This window comes from Dipodomys ordii, unplaced genomic scaffold, assembly GCF_000151885.1.
Source record: "Dipodomys ordii isolate 6190 unplaced genomic scaffold, Dord_2.0 Scaffold13, whole genome shotgun sequence".
In the NCBI taxonomy this organism is placed as follows: domain Eukaryota; kingdom Metazoa; phylum Chordata; class Mammalia; order Rodentia; family Heteromyidae; genus Dipodomys; species Dipodomys ordii.
In genome coordinates, this window is record NW_012267229.1 from 9,326,335 (window position 1) to 9,344,113 (window position 17,779).

Genomic DNA, 17,779 nt, shown 5'->3' on the forward strand with positions numbered 1-17,779 from the left:
GGTAGAGTGCTAACCTCGAGCGAAAAAGCTTAGGGACAGTACTCAGGTCCTGAGTTCAAGCTCCAGGACTAGCACATGTACACACACACACACACACACACACACACACACACACCAAGACTAGCACATGTACACACACACACACACACAACCAGGACTAGCACATGTACACACACACACACACACACACCAAGACTAGCACATGTACACACACACCACACACACACAACCAAGACTAGCACATGTACACACACACACACACACGCGCGCGCGCGCCAGGCAGCAGCAGCTCAGACCTGTAATCATAGCTATTTCAGAGGCTGTGATCAGGTTGGATCAAGGTATGCCCAGGCATACACAAGACCCCTTCTCAACCAAAGCACAGCAGGGTGGCTGTCACCTGTCATCTTACCTGTATGTGAAGCTGAGATGGGGGGGGAGAGACTGCCATTCAAAATTAGGTATACAAGGCCCCCCTGAGCCAATAGAACTTACACAGGCTGAGAGCTGGAAAAAAGAAGAGCAATCAAGCAGAAAAATGTCACACACTAGGGCCAGATGAGGGCAGACAGGAACAAAAGAGGAATAGACCCCATGAGAATATGGCTGAGTCTGGGTGTTAGCCACCTCGTGATGGCCTTAGAACCTACATTAACAAATCTGAACTTTAAAGTAAGTGCTGGCATTCAGACAGGACCCTCTGGCCTTTAAAACGTGGTACATATCTATAATCCCAGCACTTGGGAGGCAGAGGCAGTAGGATTAGGAATCTGAGACCAGCCTGAGCTGCACAGTGAAACCTTATCTTAAATAAACACACTCCCCCTTCTCCCGTTAAGAACAAACAAACAAACACACAGTACCCAGAATTTAATGTTTATTTGTGTAGTAGGAACATTTAGGTATATAAATAAGGTAAATACTTTCCAATGTACAGTATAACACACTCTTACACTGCATTGAAAAAGAAGCTGTGTGCACTGCTCAGCACTGATCAGAAAAACACAGAGAAAGATCAGCGTGTGGCAAACACCGATTTAGTGAAACACCAAGTTAGGGAGATGGCACAGCAAAAGGGCCCAAGGACAGGCCCATCTGGGGAGACCAGAATGGCAGAACTCCACAATCCCAGGTCACCCACAACAGCCTCTTCACCTGGCCCGTCCGTGAGAAAACACCTGAATCCCTCACATCCCTCCACATGGAAAAGGGGCAGAGAAATCGCCCATCACCCAGGGGAAGGCCTGGCCTGTGTTTATCAGGGTGACCTCTGTTTTTGGGGGGAGGAAGGTATTATGCATCAATAAAAACTTAAAGTTTGGTATCAGCATCAACCCTCAGAAGATAATCCACAAGCTTCTAATCTGCCAAGATGGGATTTGGGTCCTGTTTCTTGGTCCCCCCCACACACACACCCCGTTCACATGAGATTTGGACCAGTGAACACTCAGCTGGCCTCAGTGAGTCTAGCTTGGGCTGTGGGACTCGGCCCCCTCCTCTGACCCTGACCCTTCAACCTGCTGCCGCCAATCTGCCCCTCTGGTTTCTCAGGCCTTCGCTGGACAACAAATTGCTGCCTCTAATCTCTGACTCGCTCTCTTGCCTCCAAGTCCTGTGCTTTTGGGGGCCCCTGATGCCTGCTCAGACCATTTCCTTTGTAGGCAGCCCCACACACCCAGTGTGACAGACACAGAGACAGGTCAAAGCTCTGTGCACAGAGGAGTTACAAGAAGCAGTACAGAGAAACACCTGTGCACATTGTGCCTACTAAAAACCATTGTGAACCTCTCTTCCAAATTGGTGTTCCTTTGAACTTAACAGAGAGACAAAGGTGCTCTGGTGGCCAAGGCCAGTGACGGCTGTGTGGAGGAATGCCGAAATTTCACACGGGACACATACCAGGTGATGAAACCTTCATGGTGCAGGGCACCCATGGGCAGCACTGCAGGGCCAGCCCAGTCTCATGTCCAGTGTGGTGCCACTGTGCTGCTTTCCCATCTCCAGATCAAGGATGGTGTGGGTACACTGGGTGACAAGCAAGGAAGTGCCAGGACTGGTAAACACAGATCCAGAAGGGCAAGCGTACGTCCAGAGCAAGGCCAGGCTGAGGATCCCACAGCAGCTGCTTACTAAAATCTTCCACAGCCTCCTTTTCTTGACTCACGTCCTTACTGCTATCTTCTAAAGTAACTGAAAGCCAGACCAGTAGTTCTTAAGTTACTGGTGTTCCAACAGGCCTAAGAATTCATGGGTTGTTAGCTCAAGGAAGAATACTCCTATATCTATCAATAGATCTAGATATATATCCCCAGGTCCCCTGTTTCTATTTAGCCAACTGAGTTATAAATGAATGACCTATTATTCACCCTTCACTCAACAATCACCCATTTCATCTTTGCTGACCTGGAACTGGACAGACTTCACATCATCTGTCCTCAATGGGCACCTGTTCTGACCTGTTCACATGCTGAAGAATGGAACACTAGCCAGTCAGACTACAGTATAGGGTTGTGGGCAGAGCTTCTAGGCTTCTGGTTGGTGCAATCCTTTTAGAGTAGGTCTGTTCTTGGCATCTGAAAACATTCACCTGTAGGGGAAGCTGCTGGTTCCTGAGCTATGCTAGGAATGATCCTTGGTGCATTGGGGGAGGGGTGGGAGGGAGGGTGTTTTTAGTTTATCCTAAGAGTCACAGGCGGCCCTCACTGACCACAAGGTAGAGGCACCACACAAGAGAGGAAGCAATCTGTTTCCTGTGGGTAGTCCAGGCCATAGGCACAGGAAGTGGGCAAGACTTAGCTTAGCGCCTCCCCCTGGAAGAAATTTCCCAGCATCCTCCTGCCTTCTTCCCTTTCGAAAGGCTGGCCTAGAGGTGGATGGTTTCTCTTGGGACACTATGGTGGCTTTCTAGCTGTGAACACTGAGGGCTGTGTGCAGGGTATTGGCAGTGTGGCAGCTGAGACCCAGTATCTGGCATTGCACCAGTGTGGGTGAAACTACCAGCTGAGAGCAATAAAAGTATCAAACCATTTATTGAGTGCTTACTATGTGCCAGACATTGTGCTAAACGTCCCCATTATGTCATGAAGTGCTCATGCCCAGCTGAGACACACGTGGAAGCGGACAGTAGCCTTGTAACCCATCCAGACCTACAGCTAAGCCTGAAGTCTGATTTCTTGACCAGTGCTTTTAGCCTCCTTCCTAGAACCTCACTTTCCTCATCTATAAAATACGGATGATACCCCATATCAAAGATGTTTTCCAGATTAAAAAGGGTACCATATGCAAACCCTTAGCACTGTGCCTGGCACATATTAAGCACTATATGCTTACAGTCACTACTGAACATATTGCTGGTATCTCATTGGTTAGAGAACAGCAGATAAAAGATCCTGCAGACACATCTGAAGGAGGGATGGAGCCTTCAAATAGCCAATGCGTTTGAAACTCACTGGCCATAAAACTCCAGGGTTCACATATTCTGGCTATTATCACAAACCATCCACATCTAAAAACCTACACTGTATGCTCCTATAAACTGCTCACAACACTAAGAATTTGCACCAGCTGCTCTCTGGAGTCCTGTGCTCCAAATAGGCCAACAATCCACCCAGCGCTTACCATCTTGTGATGCTTCTATATGACAGTGACCTGGACATATTCCCTCCCACTGGCCTTTCCTCCCCATCCTGACCTGCGAAGAGCAGGCACCTCTTAAAGTGAAATCACCCCCTCATCTCCACTCCCACATATAAATGCATGTGCAAAAGAAGTACTCAGATGTCTTTTGTCTTTCAGAGGAACTCACAACAATGCTCAGGATATTAACGACCAATGGAGCAGTTACAGCAGCAGTTATAGAGGAACACAGCCATTGCCCTAGTCTTCTATGCAGTGTGTCCTCGAGTCATTCACACCCTCCCCAACCCAGTTGTGTCAACAGCACAGATAGACTTGAGACTGCCAGGGACTCACTCAACTCGAGATCCATGGGAATCAGGCTCCTGTCAACCCAGCTGCTCACCTAGATCCAACCATAGGACCTGTGTAGTTTCCCTCAAAATATACTCTGGAAAGCTAAATGTCAGTGGCTCACGCCAGCAATCCTAGTAATCAGGAGGCTGAGATCTGAGGATTGGGATTCGAAATCAGCCTGGGTAGGATAGTTCCTGTGAGACTGTCATCTCCTATTAACCACTCAAAAACTGGCTCAAGTGGTAGAGCACTAGCCTTGAGCACAGACAGGCTCAGAGACAGTGCCCAGGCCCTGAGTTAAAGCCCTACAACCAACTATATATATACACACACACACACATATTACATCTATGCAGACACATATGTACGTATATGTATATATGCATATATATTTCTGGAAATTTTGTGCATAACATAGGTTGTTGGGGGGGAGCCCAGTGGTGGTAGAACACCTTAAAAATAATTCAAGTCTATCTGTGTAAGGTTCAAAGTTACATTTCACCCTTCTGAAGAGAGACTCATTCACATATTTTATAGACCTTCATTTTAAATATGGTGAAACCTGAGTGACTATGAGACTCAGAATCTGGGACAAGCAAAACCAATAAACATTAAGGAAGAGCCAGCAGCTCTAGCGGGAGTCTCTTTCAGATGGAGAATGCAGATGTGCACTTTCTGATGCTGGAAGTGGTTTAGAGGGGAAGACCTGATGTCTTGAGTGAACAGCCATGAGCAGATCTCACCAGGGCACACCCAGGCTCCTCCAGCTTCCATGACCAGCTCTGGTCTCTGAGACCCCTTTGTTCATCTTCAACTCAGCTAACAGCAACTGAAGATCCAACCTGGCTGACTCCTGAGCTGAGGAAACGCCACAGCACTCTGGGTGGGAGTGGGGTAGAGAAACCATCTGTCCCTATGTAGGGGTGAAGCGGCTCACCGTCCTGGGAAAGCTCTTCCTGAGTAAGGTGCTCATGGCTCTCACTGGAGGTATCTAAGAAGGCTGTTAAGAATGAATGGGTATTGGGAGGGTGGCTTAGTGGTAGAGCGCTTGCCTAGCATACATGAAGTCCTGGGTTCGATTACTCAGTACCACATACACAGAACAAGCCAGAAGTGGTGCTGTGGCTCAACTGGTAGAGTGCTAGACTTGAGCAAAAGAAGTTCAGGGACAGTGTCCAGGGCCTGAGTTCAAGCCCCAGGACTGGCAAAAAAAAAAAAAAAGAATGAAAACTGGAAAACAAATCAAAGTCTCTAAGGCAGGACCACCCCACATCTCTGAAAACACGAGTAGGAAACAATACAGTGCATGAAGTAGACGACTAAATTCATGACAAAAGAGGGCACAAGGTTTCAGTCATATTTTATTTCTGAACAAAAGAAAAAAAGGTATGTGTGGTGGGGGAGCAGGGGGTCCCTAAAGGAAGTTATGCAGATTATTAAGGTCTGCATGGGTGCATGTTGAATCTCTGGGATCTGGTCTGCAAATGGGAGCAACACTGCTCTGCAGACACAAGGTGGCGCTGCTCTCCTGTCTACTTGACTAGCAGAAAGCATTCCAGACCAAAAAATAAATAAAATCCACGCTGCCTCTCTTACCTCTTACTGGCAGTTTTAGTTTCTCAAAATGCCTTGCCAGCAACCACTTCCACAAGAGATCACAAGTCTCAGCAGCTGCTGCTAGACTCTTCCATCCTAAAAGCTGAGGATGTCTGCTGCTGGATCCCAGCAGACCTGTTCTCAAGGATCCCACACCACATGGAGGTGCAGTCACACATCTGGGTCAAGTTGTCAGCAAATTAGTCTCACAGCTAATCACTGTTTAAGGATTCTTGCTGAGACACTGACTCATGAAAGACACAGTGGGGTTCCCCACATGACAATTCCCCTAGGAGCTTCAAGTCACAGAAGTTTGCTCTGCAGGATCATGGACTAGCGGAATTAAAAGACAACCCAGATGCTGGTGGCTCATGCCTGTAATCCTAGCAACTCAGGAGTCTGAAACCTGAGGATCACGGATCAAAACTAGCCCAGGCAGGAAAGTCCATGAGCTTCTAACCTCCAATTAACCAACAGAAAACCAGAAGTGGTGCTGTTGCTCAAGTGGTAGAGTGCTTGCCTTGAGCTCAATAGCACAGGGACAGTGCCCAGGCCCAGAGTTCAAGCCCCATGACCAACCAAAAAAAAAAAAAAAAAGCCCAGAAAATGGGGAACCTGAAAAGGATGCTTCCTCCCAGGCCAAACTGAAACACTTGACAATAGTGTTACATATGTTTTAAGGGACGCTAGACCTGAAAAGCAAAGCTATGAGGCAAAAATGAAAGTAAAGGCTCAGAGGAAAAGAAGCTGCTTCATTTCATACCCATGCAGGAAATGATGCAGGGATGTGAAAACCAGAGTCCTGCTAGGCTCTGCCCTCTCTCCTCAGTCTGAGCTGACTACAAGCTTTCAAGGAGGTTAACTTAAAGATACCACAAAGCAGCGCTTGGCCAAGGTGCTCAATCAAGTCCCTATACCTTCACTGTCCATGGGAACAACTGTGGCATGGTGATTGAACATGTTTGGGCACCACATTCTCTCTCCCATACTCAGCTGTTCATTGGCCAGACAAAGAATGAGTCTGTGTTCCCAAGCCAACTGCCGGCTATGATCAGGAAGGAAGGAAAATCACAGCTTCCACAAACAACATAAACGGTCCCCCAGTAAGATACAAACTACATTTAAACTAGTCACATTATATAAAAAGTATACATTTAATTTTCACAATAACCAAGCCTCTTCTAAGGTTGGGTTGGCCAAAGTTTTAAGCAGGATTTGTAGATTCGATGAAGAAGTCATGGTATAACTGAAATTCACTGTAAGAAATGACTTTTTTTAAACAAAACACACAGACATGTACTTGCCTCAAGAGTAATATACACAAAACACAGCAGCGACATGAATGTTCAGGCAAAGGGTGCGTGAACAAAAAGCCCCCTGCTCCTTGCCTCCTGGGAGAGCCCCCAGGAAGACTTCAGCAGCAGCAAGTCTACAGCACGAACGCAAATGACCTCCAGCCTCATCCCTGAAAGATGCAGTTCACTGGACCGCCCTCCAGGAGACAGAGGAGCCTAAATCATGGGAAAGGGCGTGGATACAGTGCATTCTTACTGCATACCTTTGAAATATTACAGTGTCTTTTTCTCCAGACTATTATAAATACTTCTTTCTGAAAACAATAAAATCTGGAACGTTCTTTCGGTCTGTGATGAAAGAAGATGAAATCATACTAAGAAGGCGGAGCTTATGCACCCTGTACAGGATTTCAGGGTGGACAGTACTCTCTGCTTACTAAGCTTCCATCCCTCCGGCCTACAGGAGGCAGCCTTCCCTAGCTTCCCAGAGAAGCCCTGGTAGAAGCTGCTGAATGCAGCGAATTCATGGAAAGCCAGCACAGGCGTGAGAGCCCCAGAACAGGTGGAACACAGATGAATATCCACTCTAATACAATGAATGCGGGTTCAAACCACCAAGCAGACACCCTGAGCTAGGCAACAATCTTACAGGTCGCTCAATGATTGTTTTAAAAAATCCAAAGCATTTTTACCTCCGTGACTTCTTTCCAACTCAGAGAAATAGTTGACTAATTCAAATTATGAACACATACACTGTATATACAGGTTGGTTTTTTTTAACCCACAAATAAAAAACACCCTACCAAAAAAAAAAAAAGAAAGAAAGAAAGGTGAGTTGAAGCTTGTTGTCTAAGTCACAGCAGTTGGGCCTGCCTTGGAGACCTGCCCCTCACTCAGTCCTGCCCCTGCTCTGCTGGCCTGGATGGCCCCTACTCGTCCTCAGTGGTGGCTGTCAGAATCCCCTTGTCGGTCAGGTGAGACTTGAGTGTGTTGAAGATGTGGAGCTGCTGGTCTGGCCGCAAGGTAAGGAACTGCTGGATCAGTTTACTGGGGTTAGGGCCCCTGCAACAGAACAGGAAGAAACAGCCTTGAGCGGGGTCCAGATGCTTCAAGGCCCTGATTATCCAAGCAGTTACTCTAATCTCTGGATTCTCTACTAGAAAAGGGAAGAAGGGGACAGCAAAAACTCATAAGTAGTAACAACTGAAAAACTACCACATTCAATATTTAAGATGGGTTTCACTTAAATTTACATGCAGATAAAATCCTAGAATTGCATCATACTTAAAAACATCTACCAAGTTGGGTCAGGTAGAAAAAGTTATACCTGATAAAACTGGCAATGTACACATTAACAAATGTGGCCATCAGATACTGGCAATCAAAGCGATCCATGATGCCTCCATGTCCAGGAATGGTATTGGCAAAGTCCTATTGGAGACAGAGGAATAAGTCAGCCTGGGCTCAGTCAATGACAGAATCCCAACCAGTTAGGGTGTCCACTGCTGTGCTAGTAGCTGAAGGGAATACAAGGAAACACTGAAGCAAAGGCTAAGGCTGTAGCAGGACATGAACTTAATAAGTTACAGACTGTTCTAAAGAAACAAAACTTAATCAACTGTAAACCAATCACTGGATTTTCTTGGAAACAATGTACTTTTGTACATTTAGTACTTGAGTCAAGAAGAATCCACATAGCCTGGTGCTATGAAGTGGTGGTGGCAAATGGGGTGTGATACAGAGAGGGGAGAAAAGCAGACAGTAAGATGAGAGGCACAAAAGAGGAAAATCCTACTTTGATTTTAAAGGCTCTTTTAAATCCACTTGCGAAGAACCCTCCAAAGGGGCCAATGAGCGAGGCAAACGTGGAGAGGGCAATGCTGTGAATCTGGAAGGGGTACATCCGGACTGTTTTCTGAAGAGAAAAAATAAAGTAAAAGTTAAGATGTGTACAAATCCAATTTTATTATGTTAACAGAAATAACTTTTCCTTGTTTTGGTTTTTTCAGACAGGGTCTTGTTAGCTGCCCAGGCTGGACTTGAATTCACTATGTAGTTTAGGCTACCCTCAGCCTCCCAAATGTTCTGAGTACAGGAACATAAATCACTATGCGTGCTTGAGAAATAACTCTTGGGGGCTGAGAAGGTGGCTCAGTGGCTCTGGTTTCTATTCCTCAGCATTACATAAGCAAAAAAAGCCGGAAGTGGCACTGTGGCTCAAGTGGTGGAGCACTAGCCTTGAGCTGACAGAGCTGAAGAATAGCACCCAGGCCCAGAGTTCAGGCCCCATGATTGACCCAAAAAAAAAAAAAAAGGACTGACCTCTCTTTTTCTGGTTATTTTTGTTTTCAGCAGTACTGGGGTTGAACTCAAAGCTTGTGCATGCTTGGCAGAAGCTCTCTCATTTGAGCTATGTCCCCAGCCCCAGAATTTTATTTAACTTTGTGCTGCTACTGAGGCTTGAAGTCAAGAACTCATGTTCACTTGGCATTCCTACTGGCAGCTGGCATTCTGCCACTTGGGTCACACTTTCAGCCTGGCTTTTTACTGGCTAATTGAGGCAAAGTCCAGTCTGACTTTTTGCTGGCTAATTAGAGATGGAATCTCATACGTTTTTCTGGGCTAGCTTTTTAAACTGAATCTCCTGAATCATTAGGATTATAGGTGTGAGCCATCAGTGCCCAGCCAGCCCTGGAATTTAAGTGGTTGTTTGTTAAAAATTAAGGGCAATGTGGAATATGAAATACTGTAAGTAGTAATGATTTTTTTGTGTTCTCTAACACTAAAATCCATTGGTCTTCATGCATTCTAAGTGAAACAATGAATTGATAATTTAGAGAATGGCTTACTAGGTTATACAAATCACCCAAATGTAGACATGTTTCATTATTCAATGTCAAAATATCACTGGCAGAAATCAGAACTGCATGCAAGTACCAGCAAACTGACAAGCTCACAGTGTTAGATACATGCTTCCCAAAACTCTAATTTTCATGTGAAAGTCAAATTTTATCATTGGTAACAACTGCTGTCAGTCATTTTCCTTGAAGTGATAGACTGCTTCATTATTGTCAAGAAAAATGTCAAAACTAGTTCATTCTTTCAAATAAAAATTATATTCCCAGAGAAAAGCAGCTAGTTCTATTCGCAACTCAAATGCCTACATACTCTTTTCCTTTGAGAACACACTATACATCAGCATTTGGCAGAAAGGTTTCCTGCATACTTCCCATTTTAGTACAAAGTATTAAAATGGCATGTATGCAAGGGTCAAGAGTTAATAAAAGCCAGACACCGGTGGCTCATGCCTGTAATCCTAACTATTGAGGCTGAGATTTGAGGATCACGGTTCAAAGCCAGCCCAGGCAGGAAAGTCCATAAAACTTTTATCTCCAATACACTCCTCAAAAATGGCCAGAAGTGGCACTGTGGCTCAAGTGATAGAGCACTAGCCTTGAGCATAGAAAGGCTCAGGGACAGCAACTAGGCCCTGAGTTCAAGTCCCATGACCAGCAAAAAACAAAAAAAGAGAGTTACCTTACTTATGTTTTTGGGTTTTTTTTTTATAACTGTATTTTTTTTTGTCTTTTCTTTTTTGGTACTGGGGATCGAACCCAGGACGTTGCGCTTGCTAGGCAAGCGCTTTGCCACTGAGCTACATCCCAGCCCAAGTTACCTTACTTATGTAACTGTAATCCCTCTGTACATCACCTTGACACTAATTTTTATAGTGATTTCATCAAGGACATTCACAGGAGTGCTTGTATGCAGGGGGGGGAGGATGCCATGAAACAAGCACTGTCCTGACGGTCCAGGTGGTGCCAGGGCCTCGGCTCACATACAGTGCCACACTTTCACCCACGGCTGCTTCTGTATCATCACAATATTGTCATGAAACAGCAGGAGCCTCATGGATTCCTCTAAAGGGATCTCAAGGCTCTCTAGGAACCACAAATACACTTCACAAAGCACTGGCTTAAATGATGTAAAGTGGTAAAAAGCTCATTCTACCTTCACCGTGACCTGCTTGAACAATTCTCTTCCACTCCAAGGGTGACAGCTTTGGGAGGGAGGAAGCCAGTGTTTAGGAGGGTAAGTAGCAGTGGAGGGGGGTTGCTCTTTGCAGTCACTATCCCACCTCTTTACCCTATGTGAGTGACACATACCCAGCCAATGACCGACTGGATCACCCCAGGAATGTTGTACTCCTGCAGGCGGAATAGGTCAGAGGGCTCACAGTCCACAGTAAAGCTGTTGGTGTCATTGTTGTACTCCACAGGACAGACGAAGCATCTGTATCCAGACATCACATAGGACAGCTGAAGATGAAGAACAGAGAGGCTGACAAACCAAGACAAGTTGCTGCCAGCCAGCCAGAAGGGCTGGCACCAGCCAAGCTCACTGCAACCTATGTGCTACATCATCAAAACATGTGTATTTTACTTGAGTTTTTTTTTTAATAAAAGCCACTCGTGTCTACCAGTCTCACACATATATACCTAAACACAGAAACTTCCAAAGAATCCAGGAAAAAAACCTGAAGGAATTTGAGCAAAGAACAGTAAGAGTCCCGGCCCATTCTGCTGAGCATCTCTAAACTCACTGACAACTGGAGAGAGAAGGCCATGGGGAATGGCAGTCAGCCTTCTTCCTGAAGGAAGAAGTCTAGACAGCAATAAAGTCATGGAGGTTAGCACTAAGGAGGGGCAGGCAGACAACACCAGAAGCAGAAAAGAGTATCCTCGTAAGAGCTGGTCCACCTCTAAGTGGGTCACAGTGAGAAAAATCTAGGCTGAAGTAGCATCTTTCACTTCACTCACTCTCCGAGGCCATTCACCCTGATCTTGAAATACTAAAGTCTGGAACAAGAATACTGCCTGCTGAGTGTCACCATCTCTAGGCATGACAGGGTCTACAAAGTACACACAGCCACTGTTCCTCAACTTACTTGAAAACTGGTAGGTAAGGAACACTGGAGCTGTTGTGCCAGTTATGGAATGTGCTAGGTTCCTACCCCTCTTTGGAGCAAGGAAACCACTTAGCAGGACATTGTCCCTAGCATGGGGGACATCTCTTGCCCTGCATAGATCTTTGAAAATGCTGCCAAGGCCTCTGTCCACTTCCCCACCAGCCTAGAACCACCACCTACCAAAAGGCCAAACACTACAGTAGCAAAGAAGCCCCCGATGAAGCCTTCCCAGGTCTTCTTCGGCGAGAGCTGTGGACAGAGGGAATGTTGTTAGCACAGGCAGTTTCAGTAGCTCTAGTTTTGAAAGATGATTACTTTTATGTCTATCATTAAGCTTCCATTCTAAATTCCCCCCAATACAACTTCCTGTTCCTCATTTTATACCTTTCAATCTCCTTTGTTTCAAATGGTCATGTTTTTTTTTTTAATTGTAAAACTACATAATAACCTACTGGTAACACTCAAATACAGATGAAAAAGCCCCAAAATAGTCTTGCTTTGTTAGATTTCTTGTACCATTAACAGTTGTCAGTATTTTCCTTTGGCTTTCCTTTCTTTTTTTATCTTTTCTTTCTTTATTACATGGCCCAGGCTGGTCTGGAATTTCCAGTCTTTCTGCTCAGTCTGACTGTTGGGATTATAGGTATGTACCCACCACAGCTGGCTTTTCCTTTGACTTTTCTTTATAATCAACATACTCTCAGTCTGCCCCAAGAATGAGATGAAGACATATGAACATAGTTCCTCTGTCAGGCTGACCTACTGATACAGAAAACATTCCCTTCACTTGTGGTGATCCACGTTAAGGTGATTCACGTACCTTGATGAGTGGGGTCCGACCAAAGAAAAAGCCAAACATATAGGCCATGATGTCATTACAGATGACGCAAGAAATGGGAACAATAAACCTAGGAAATAAGTCGAAGTAAGGATCAACTCTACCAAGTCATTAATACCTCAGAAGTCTACCAGACTATGCCATTCACAAATTGCAATACAAAAAAAGAAGTCAGCCGGGCGCTGGTGGCTCACGCCTGTAATCCTAGCTACTCAGAAGGCTGAGATCTGAGGATTATGGTTCAAAGCCAGCCCGGGCAGGAAAGTCTGTGAAACTCTTATCTCCAATAAACCACCAGGAAACCGTAAGTGGTGCTGTAGCTCAAGCGGTAGAGCGCTCGCCTTGAGCTGAAGAGCTGAGGAACAACACTCAGGCCCAGAGTTCAAGGCCCACAACCAACCAAAAAAAAAAAAAAAAAGTGTCAGTGTTCTTACAGCCCAGTGATGAATACATTAAAAAGAAAAAAATATGTCAAGAAAGCAATACTCTGTGGCTGACATACTGCAGCATACATATAGTTGTTCTGAATGACTACTGGATAAATGGAAGTGACATTTTACAAATGTCCTCTGCTGTTTTCCTATGCAGGTGGCATATTTTGGGGCTTAATTAGAGATAAGATAAACTATAAAAGGATAATAAACTATAAAAGGAAGAAAATGTTAAATTGTCCCTTCTATTGCTATCTCCATTTCCAAGAATATATACCAGGGCTGGGAAGTTGGCTCAGTGGTAGAGCGCCTGCCTTGCATGCAAGAGGCCCTGGGTTCAATTCCTCAGCACCACATAAGCAAAAAAGAAAAAAGCCGGAAGTGGCGCTGTGGCTCAAGTGGTAGAGTGCTAGCCTTGAGCTGAAGAGCTGAGGGACAACGCCCAGGCCCCGAGTTCAGGCCCCACAACTGGACCCCCCAAAAAAATTTAAAAAATAAGAATATATATCAAATCATTCCTAATTTTTCTTCTTCTAGTAGTTACTTCCTCACTTCTAACTAATGTATTTTATACATTATTCTCTGTTATAACTTATCTTTTCCACTGTTTGTTTTTTTTAGTCAGTCATGGGGCCTGAACTCTGGGCCTGGGTGCTGTCCCTCAGCTCTTCAGCTTAAGGCTAGTGCTCTACTACTTGAGCCACAATGCGACATCTGGCTTTTTCTACTTATGTGGTACTGAGGAATCAAAGCCAGGGCCTCATGCATACAAGGCAAGCACTTTACCCCTGAGCCACCTTCCCAGCCCCTTTCCACTGTTTCTTATAAACACTAGTATGCCTTTTTTTTCTTAGGATGACCTGGGGAGGAAAACTCTATATCTAGCTACATTTTTCCTTGCCACTCCCCCATTAATCTGATTTCCCCACTTGTACCAGCTCACTTCTCTCCTCACCCTCTAACACTTTCTAAAATTCTTCTACTACAGTTTAACACCTTAAACATAAATCTTGACTTCCTGGCCCAACAACTGCAGACAGTATTTTCTAATTTCCTGTCTGAGGAAGTGATTTAGAGAATCTATATCTTTCTCACCTAATTTACCTCCCAACCCCTGTACTATCTAGGTTCTATAATTGTGACTATGTCCTCATTAGAAATTTTAATATTAATCAAGTTATTAACTTGTCCCTAAATGTGAGCACTCTAAACATGTCACTCCTAAGAAACACCTAACATGGCTAGGCACTGGTGGCTCATACCCATAATCCTAGCTATTTAGGATGCTGAGATCTAAGGATTGTAGTTTGAAGCTAGACTAAACTGTCCAATTAATCAAATTATTAACTTGTTCCTAAATGTGAGGACTTTAAACATGTCACTCTTAAGAAATACCTAACAGGGATGGACACTGGTGGGCACACCTATAATCCTAGCTATTCAGGAGGCTGAGATCTAAGGATTGCAGTTCAAAGCTAGACCAAGCAGGAAAGTCTCCAAGCATGCAACTCTCCAAGTAACCACCAAAAGAGCCAGAAATGGATCTGTATCCCAAGTGGTAGAGTGCTAGCTCTGAACAAAAACAAACAAACAAAAAAAAAACATATATTTAGTAGCCATGTATTATCCTACTTAGTAGCCATGTATTATTCTTTTACACACTGCCAAATTCTATTTACTAATACTTTAATTAGAATGGTTTGTTTTTATGTTTTTATTGTAAAAATAGTGTACAGAGAGGTTACAGTAACATGAGTAAGATAATGAGTACATTTCCTATAGAGCATTGTTACCTCCTCTGTTTTTCCCCTACCATCCCTTCCCTCCCTACCTCCCTAATAGAATGGTTTATAAATCACCAAAAAAGAAATCAGATTCTCATTCCTTTCTTGCTCCTTCTCAGCTTTGGTATAAGAGTTAAACACTCATCTGCTAATCTACTTAGTCCCATTTATTTTTCCAGGTGTGAAATTTACAATTTTTAAAGCTCTTTTCTAAATTACTGCACTACCCAAATTTGCTTCTTTGTATATTTTAGCACTCACAACTGGCTAAGACAGCATGAACATTTCCTCTAGAGTTTTAAATGTTGCCGTATAGTTATACTGGAGTTTGGGCCCTGACAGGCCACATTAGGCATCACCTGGTAATGTACTCAAATTCTCAGGCCCACTCCAGACCTACTGAATCAGCCATTTGTATTGTAACTACCCTGAGGGGATTCTGATGGGCTGAAGGTAAAAAGTACTAACTTGAAAGGTAAGGCAGGGGTTCTAACCCTACATGTGAGAAACACCCACAAAATTAAAGGGGAAATTATCCCATTTGCATCACTCACCAGATCATTCCTTCAAACAGGTTGTGGATAACAAGATGTGACTGGGTTACAACAATCAGTAATGTTACATGGGTCCAGCCAAACTACAAAAGAAGAATAATAAACTATCTCTAAAGTAACTTCAAAGATCAAAAGAATAAACAGAAGATCAAAGAGAATAAATAGCTGGGCTCTGATGGCTCACACCTGCAATCCTAGCTGCTCAGGAGACTGAGATCTGAGGATCACGGTCCAAAGCCAGTCCAGGCAGAAAAGTCTGTGAGATTCATCCCCAATTAACCACCAGAAAACTGGAAGTGGTGCTGTGGCTTAGTGGTAGAGCAATAGCCTTGAACAAAAGGAGCTCAGGGACAGTGCCCAGGCCCCGAGTTCAAGCCCAAATAGAATACTGCTAAGAAATAGGAAACAGTATTTTTGTACATGACTTAATGAAAATGAAAAGGTACAAACCAGGCTTCTGAAAAGAATGCTTTGTAACATTACTCCCATCACCAATAAAAGCAGAACAATATAGTCCACTAGAGAGTGAGTTCTTTAATGCTCTGAAGCCTGTATATTTTCAATTTTCCTAGTGTTTACTGAGTTCTTGAGATACTCAAAGAAATGTTCTCAAGTTGAGATAGAGAATGACCAGAAAGGAAATGATGAATCAGACAGAGTATCTATCGACAATGATTGACATTGTAGCTTATGCATTACCTTTCAGAGGTTTTGTGGAGAGATTGGACTTGGCATGAGTTAAGTAACAGTGGCTAGGTCTATGTGGATACAGAGCCACCAACCTAAATTAAATGGGCACTCTTCCTTCCTGATCTAGATGCTACAGAACACACCATAGGCCAAGAGTTCATTTTCTGTTTTTGTCAGTCCTGGGGCTTGAACTGAGGGCCTGGGTGCTGTCCCTGAGCTTTTGTGCTCAATGCCAGTGCTCTACCACTTTGAGCCACAGCCCCACTTTTGGTTTTCTGGTGGTTAATAGGAGATAAAGAGTCTCACAGACTTTCCTTCCTGGGTTGGCTTTGAACCAAGATCCTCAGATCTTAGCCTCCTGAGTAGTTAGGATTACAGGCGTGAGCCACCAGTGCTCAGCTAGGCCAAGGGTTTGTTGCCACAAACTATTCAGTTTCTACAGATCTTCAAGTAAATTAAGAATCTGGACAGGGCCATGCACTGGTATCTCACACTTGTAATCCTTAGCTACTCAGGAGTCTGAGATTTAAAGATCGTAGTTCAAAGCCAGCCCAGGTAGGACAAGTCCAGGAGACTCTTATCTCCAATTAATCACCTAAAAAAAATAAATTAATAATAATAATAATAAGCCAGGAATAGAGCTGTAGCTCAAGTGGCAGAGTGCTAACCTTGAGCCAAAGAAGCTCAGAGACAGTGTCCATACCTAGAATTCAAACTACTAGTGCACATGTGTGGGCACATGCATACATAGTACACACACACACACACACACACACACACACACACACACACCACTTACCATGTAGAACTGCAGTCGATAATGTTTCTTGACCAGACTCAGTACAAACATGCAAAATCCTAGATGGAGAAGCAGAAAGGGGAAAACAATTCACACTCTGCCCTTCCTTTCTGTCATTTCTTTAAACTGTGTTAAGTAATCTGACTAATGCCTTTGCAACTGTTAACTGTACATAATTTCAAAACCCAGAGAAGAACTAGTCATCCAGATAAGCAGTCAGAAGGAGAAACTATTACAACAGCCCAGCTGTTTCTGCTCCAGACTACAAAGGGGCTAGTAGAGACTCAGAAAGATTACTAAGTTCCTAGCCCTCTGAGGTTGAAGTCTTTTCAAACTCGAATCTGCTACCATTTCCACCCCAGTGCAGTGCCTCTCAAGGATGTTGCTAAGATGACTCCAATAAAGATGGCCCAGGTCTAGATGATTCTTTTCCAGTCACACTCAATCTTTACCAACATGAGTCAGGACAAGGCCATGTTCAAGCCTAGGTGGCACAGACAGCCAATCCCATAAGTTCGTACTATACTCTCCTAGTCTACTGTTTCTCTTAATAAAGAGCTGCTCACTAAGAAAGAGCTATAATGTGGGGGTGCTGATGGCTCAAGCCTATAATTCTAGCTACTCAATAGGCTGAGATCTGAGGATAGCAGTTCAAAGCCAGCCCTGCAAGAAAACCTGTAAGACTCATACCTCCAATTAACTATTGGAAAACCATAAGTGGCACTGTGTCTCAAAGTGGTAGAACCCTAGCCCTAAGGAAAAAGAACTCAGGGTCAGAGCTTATACCTCAAATTCAAGTCCCACAACTGACAAGGGGGGGGGGAGGGAAGGGAAGAGAGGGGAGGGGAGAG

At 44.3% G+C, this 17,779-nt stretch overlaps 1 protein-coding gene across 2 annotated transcripts in view; it reads right to left on the minus strand.

Moving 5' to 3' along the window:
• Positions 1-6,698: 6,698 nt before the first annotated feature.
• The window catches only part of Cds2 (CDP-diacylglycerol synthase (phosphatidate cytidylyltransferase) 2), a 43,657-nt gene continuing 32,576 nt past the window's right edge, over positions 6,699-17,779 (minus strand). For both annotated transcript variants that reach the window (XM_013010999.1, XM_013010998.1), the window contains exons 6-13: positions 16,929-16,987; positions 15,440-15,522; positions 12,653-12,740; positions 12,013-12,081; positions 11,030-11,182; positions 8,659-8,778; positions 8,191-8,294; positions 6,699-7,925 (exon numbers count right to left, since the gene is read on the minus strand). In XM_013010999.1, the coding sequence (XP_012866453.1) occupies positions 7,793-7,925; positions 8,191-8,294; positions 8,659-8,778; positions 11,030-11,182; positions 12,013-12,081; positions 12,653-12,740; positions 15,440-15,522; positions 16,929-16,987 (809 nt within the window). In that variant the 3' untranslated portion in view covers positions 6,699-7,792. The remainder of the gene's footprint in view (positions 7,926-8,190; positions 8,295-8,658; positions 8,779-11,029; positions 11,183-12,012; positions 12,082-12,652; positions 12,741-15,439; positions 15,523-16,928; positions 16,988-17,779) is intronic.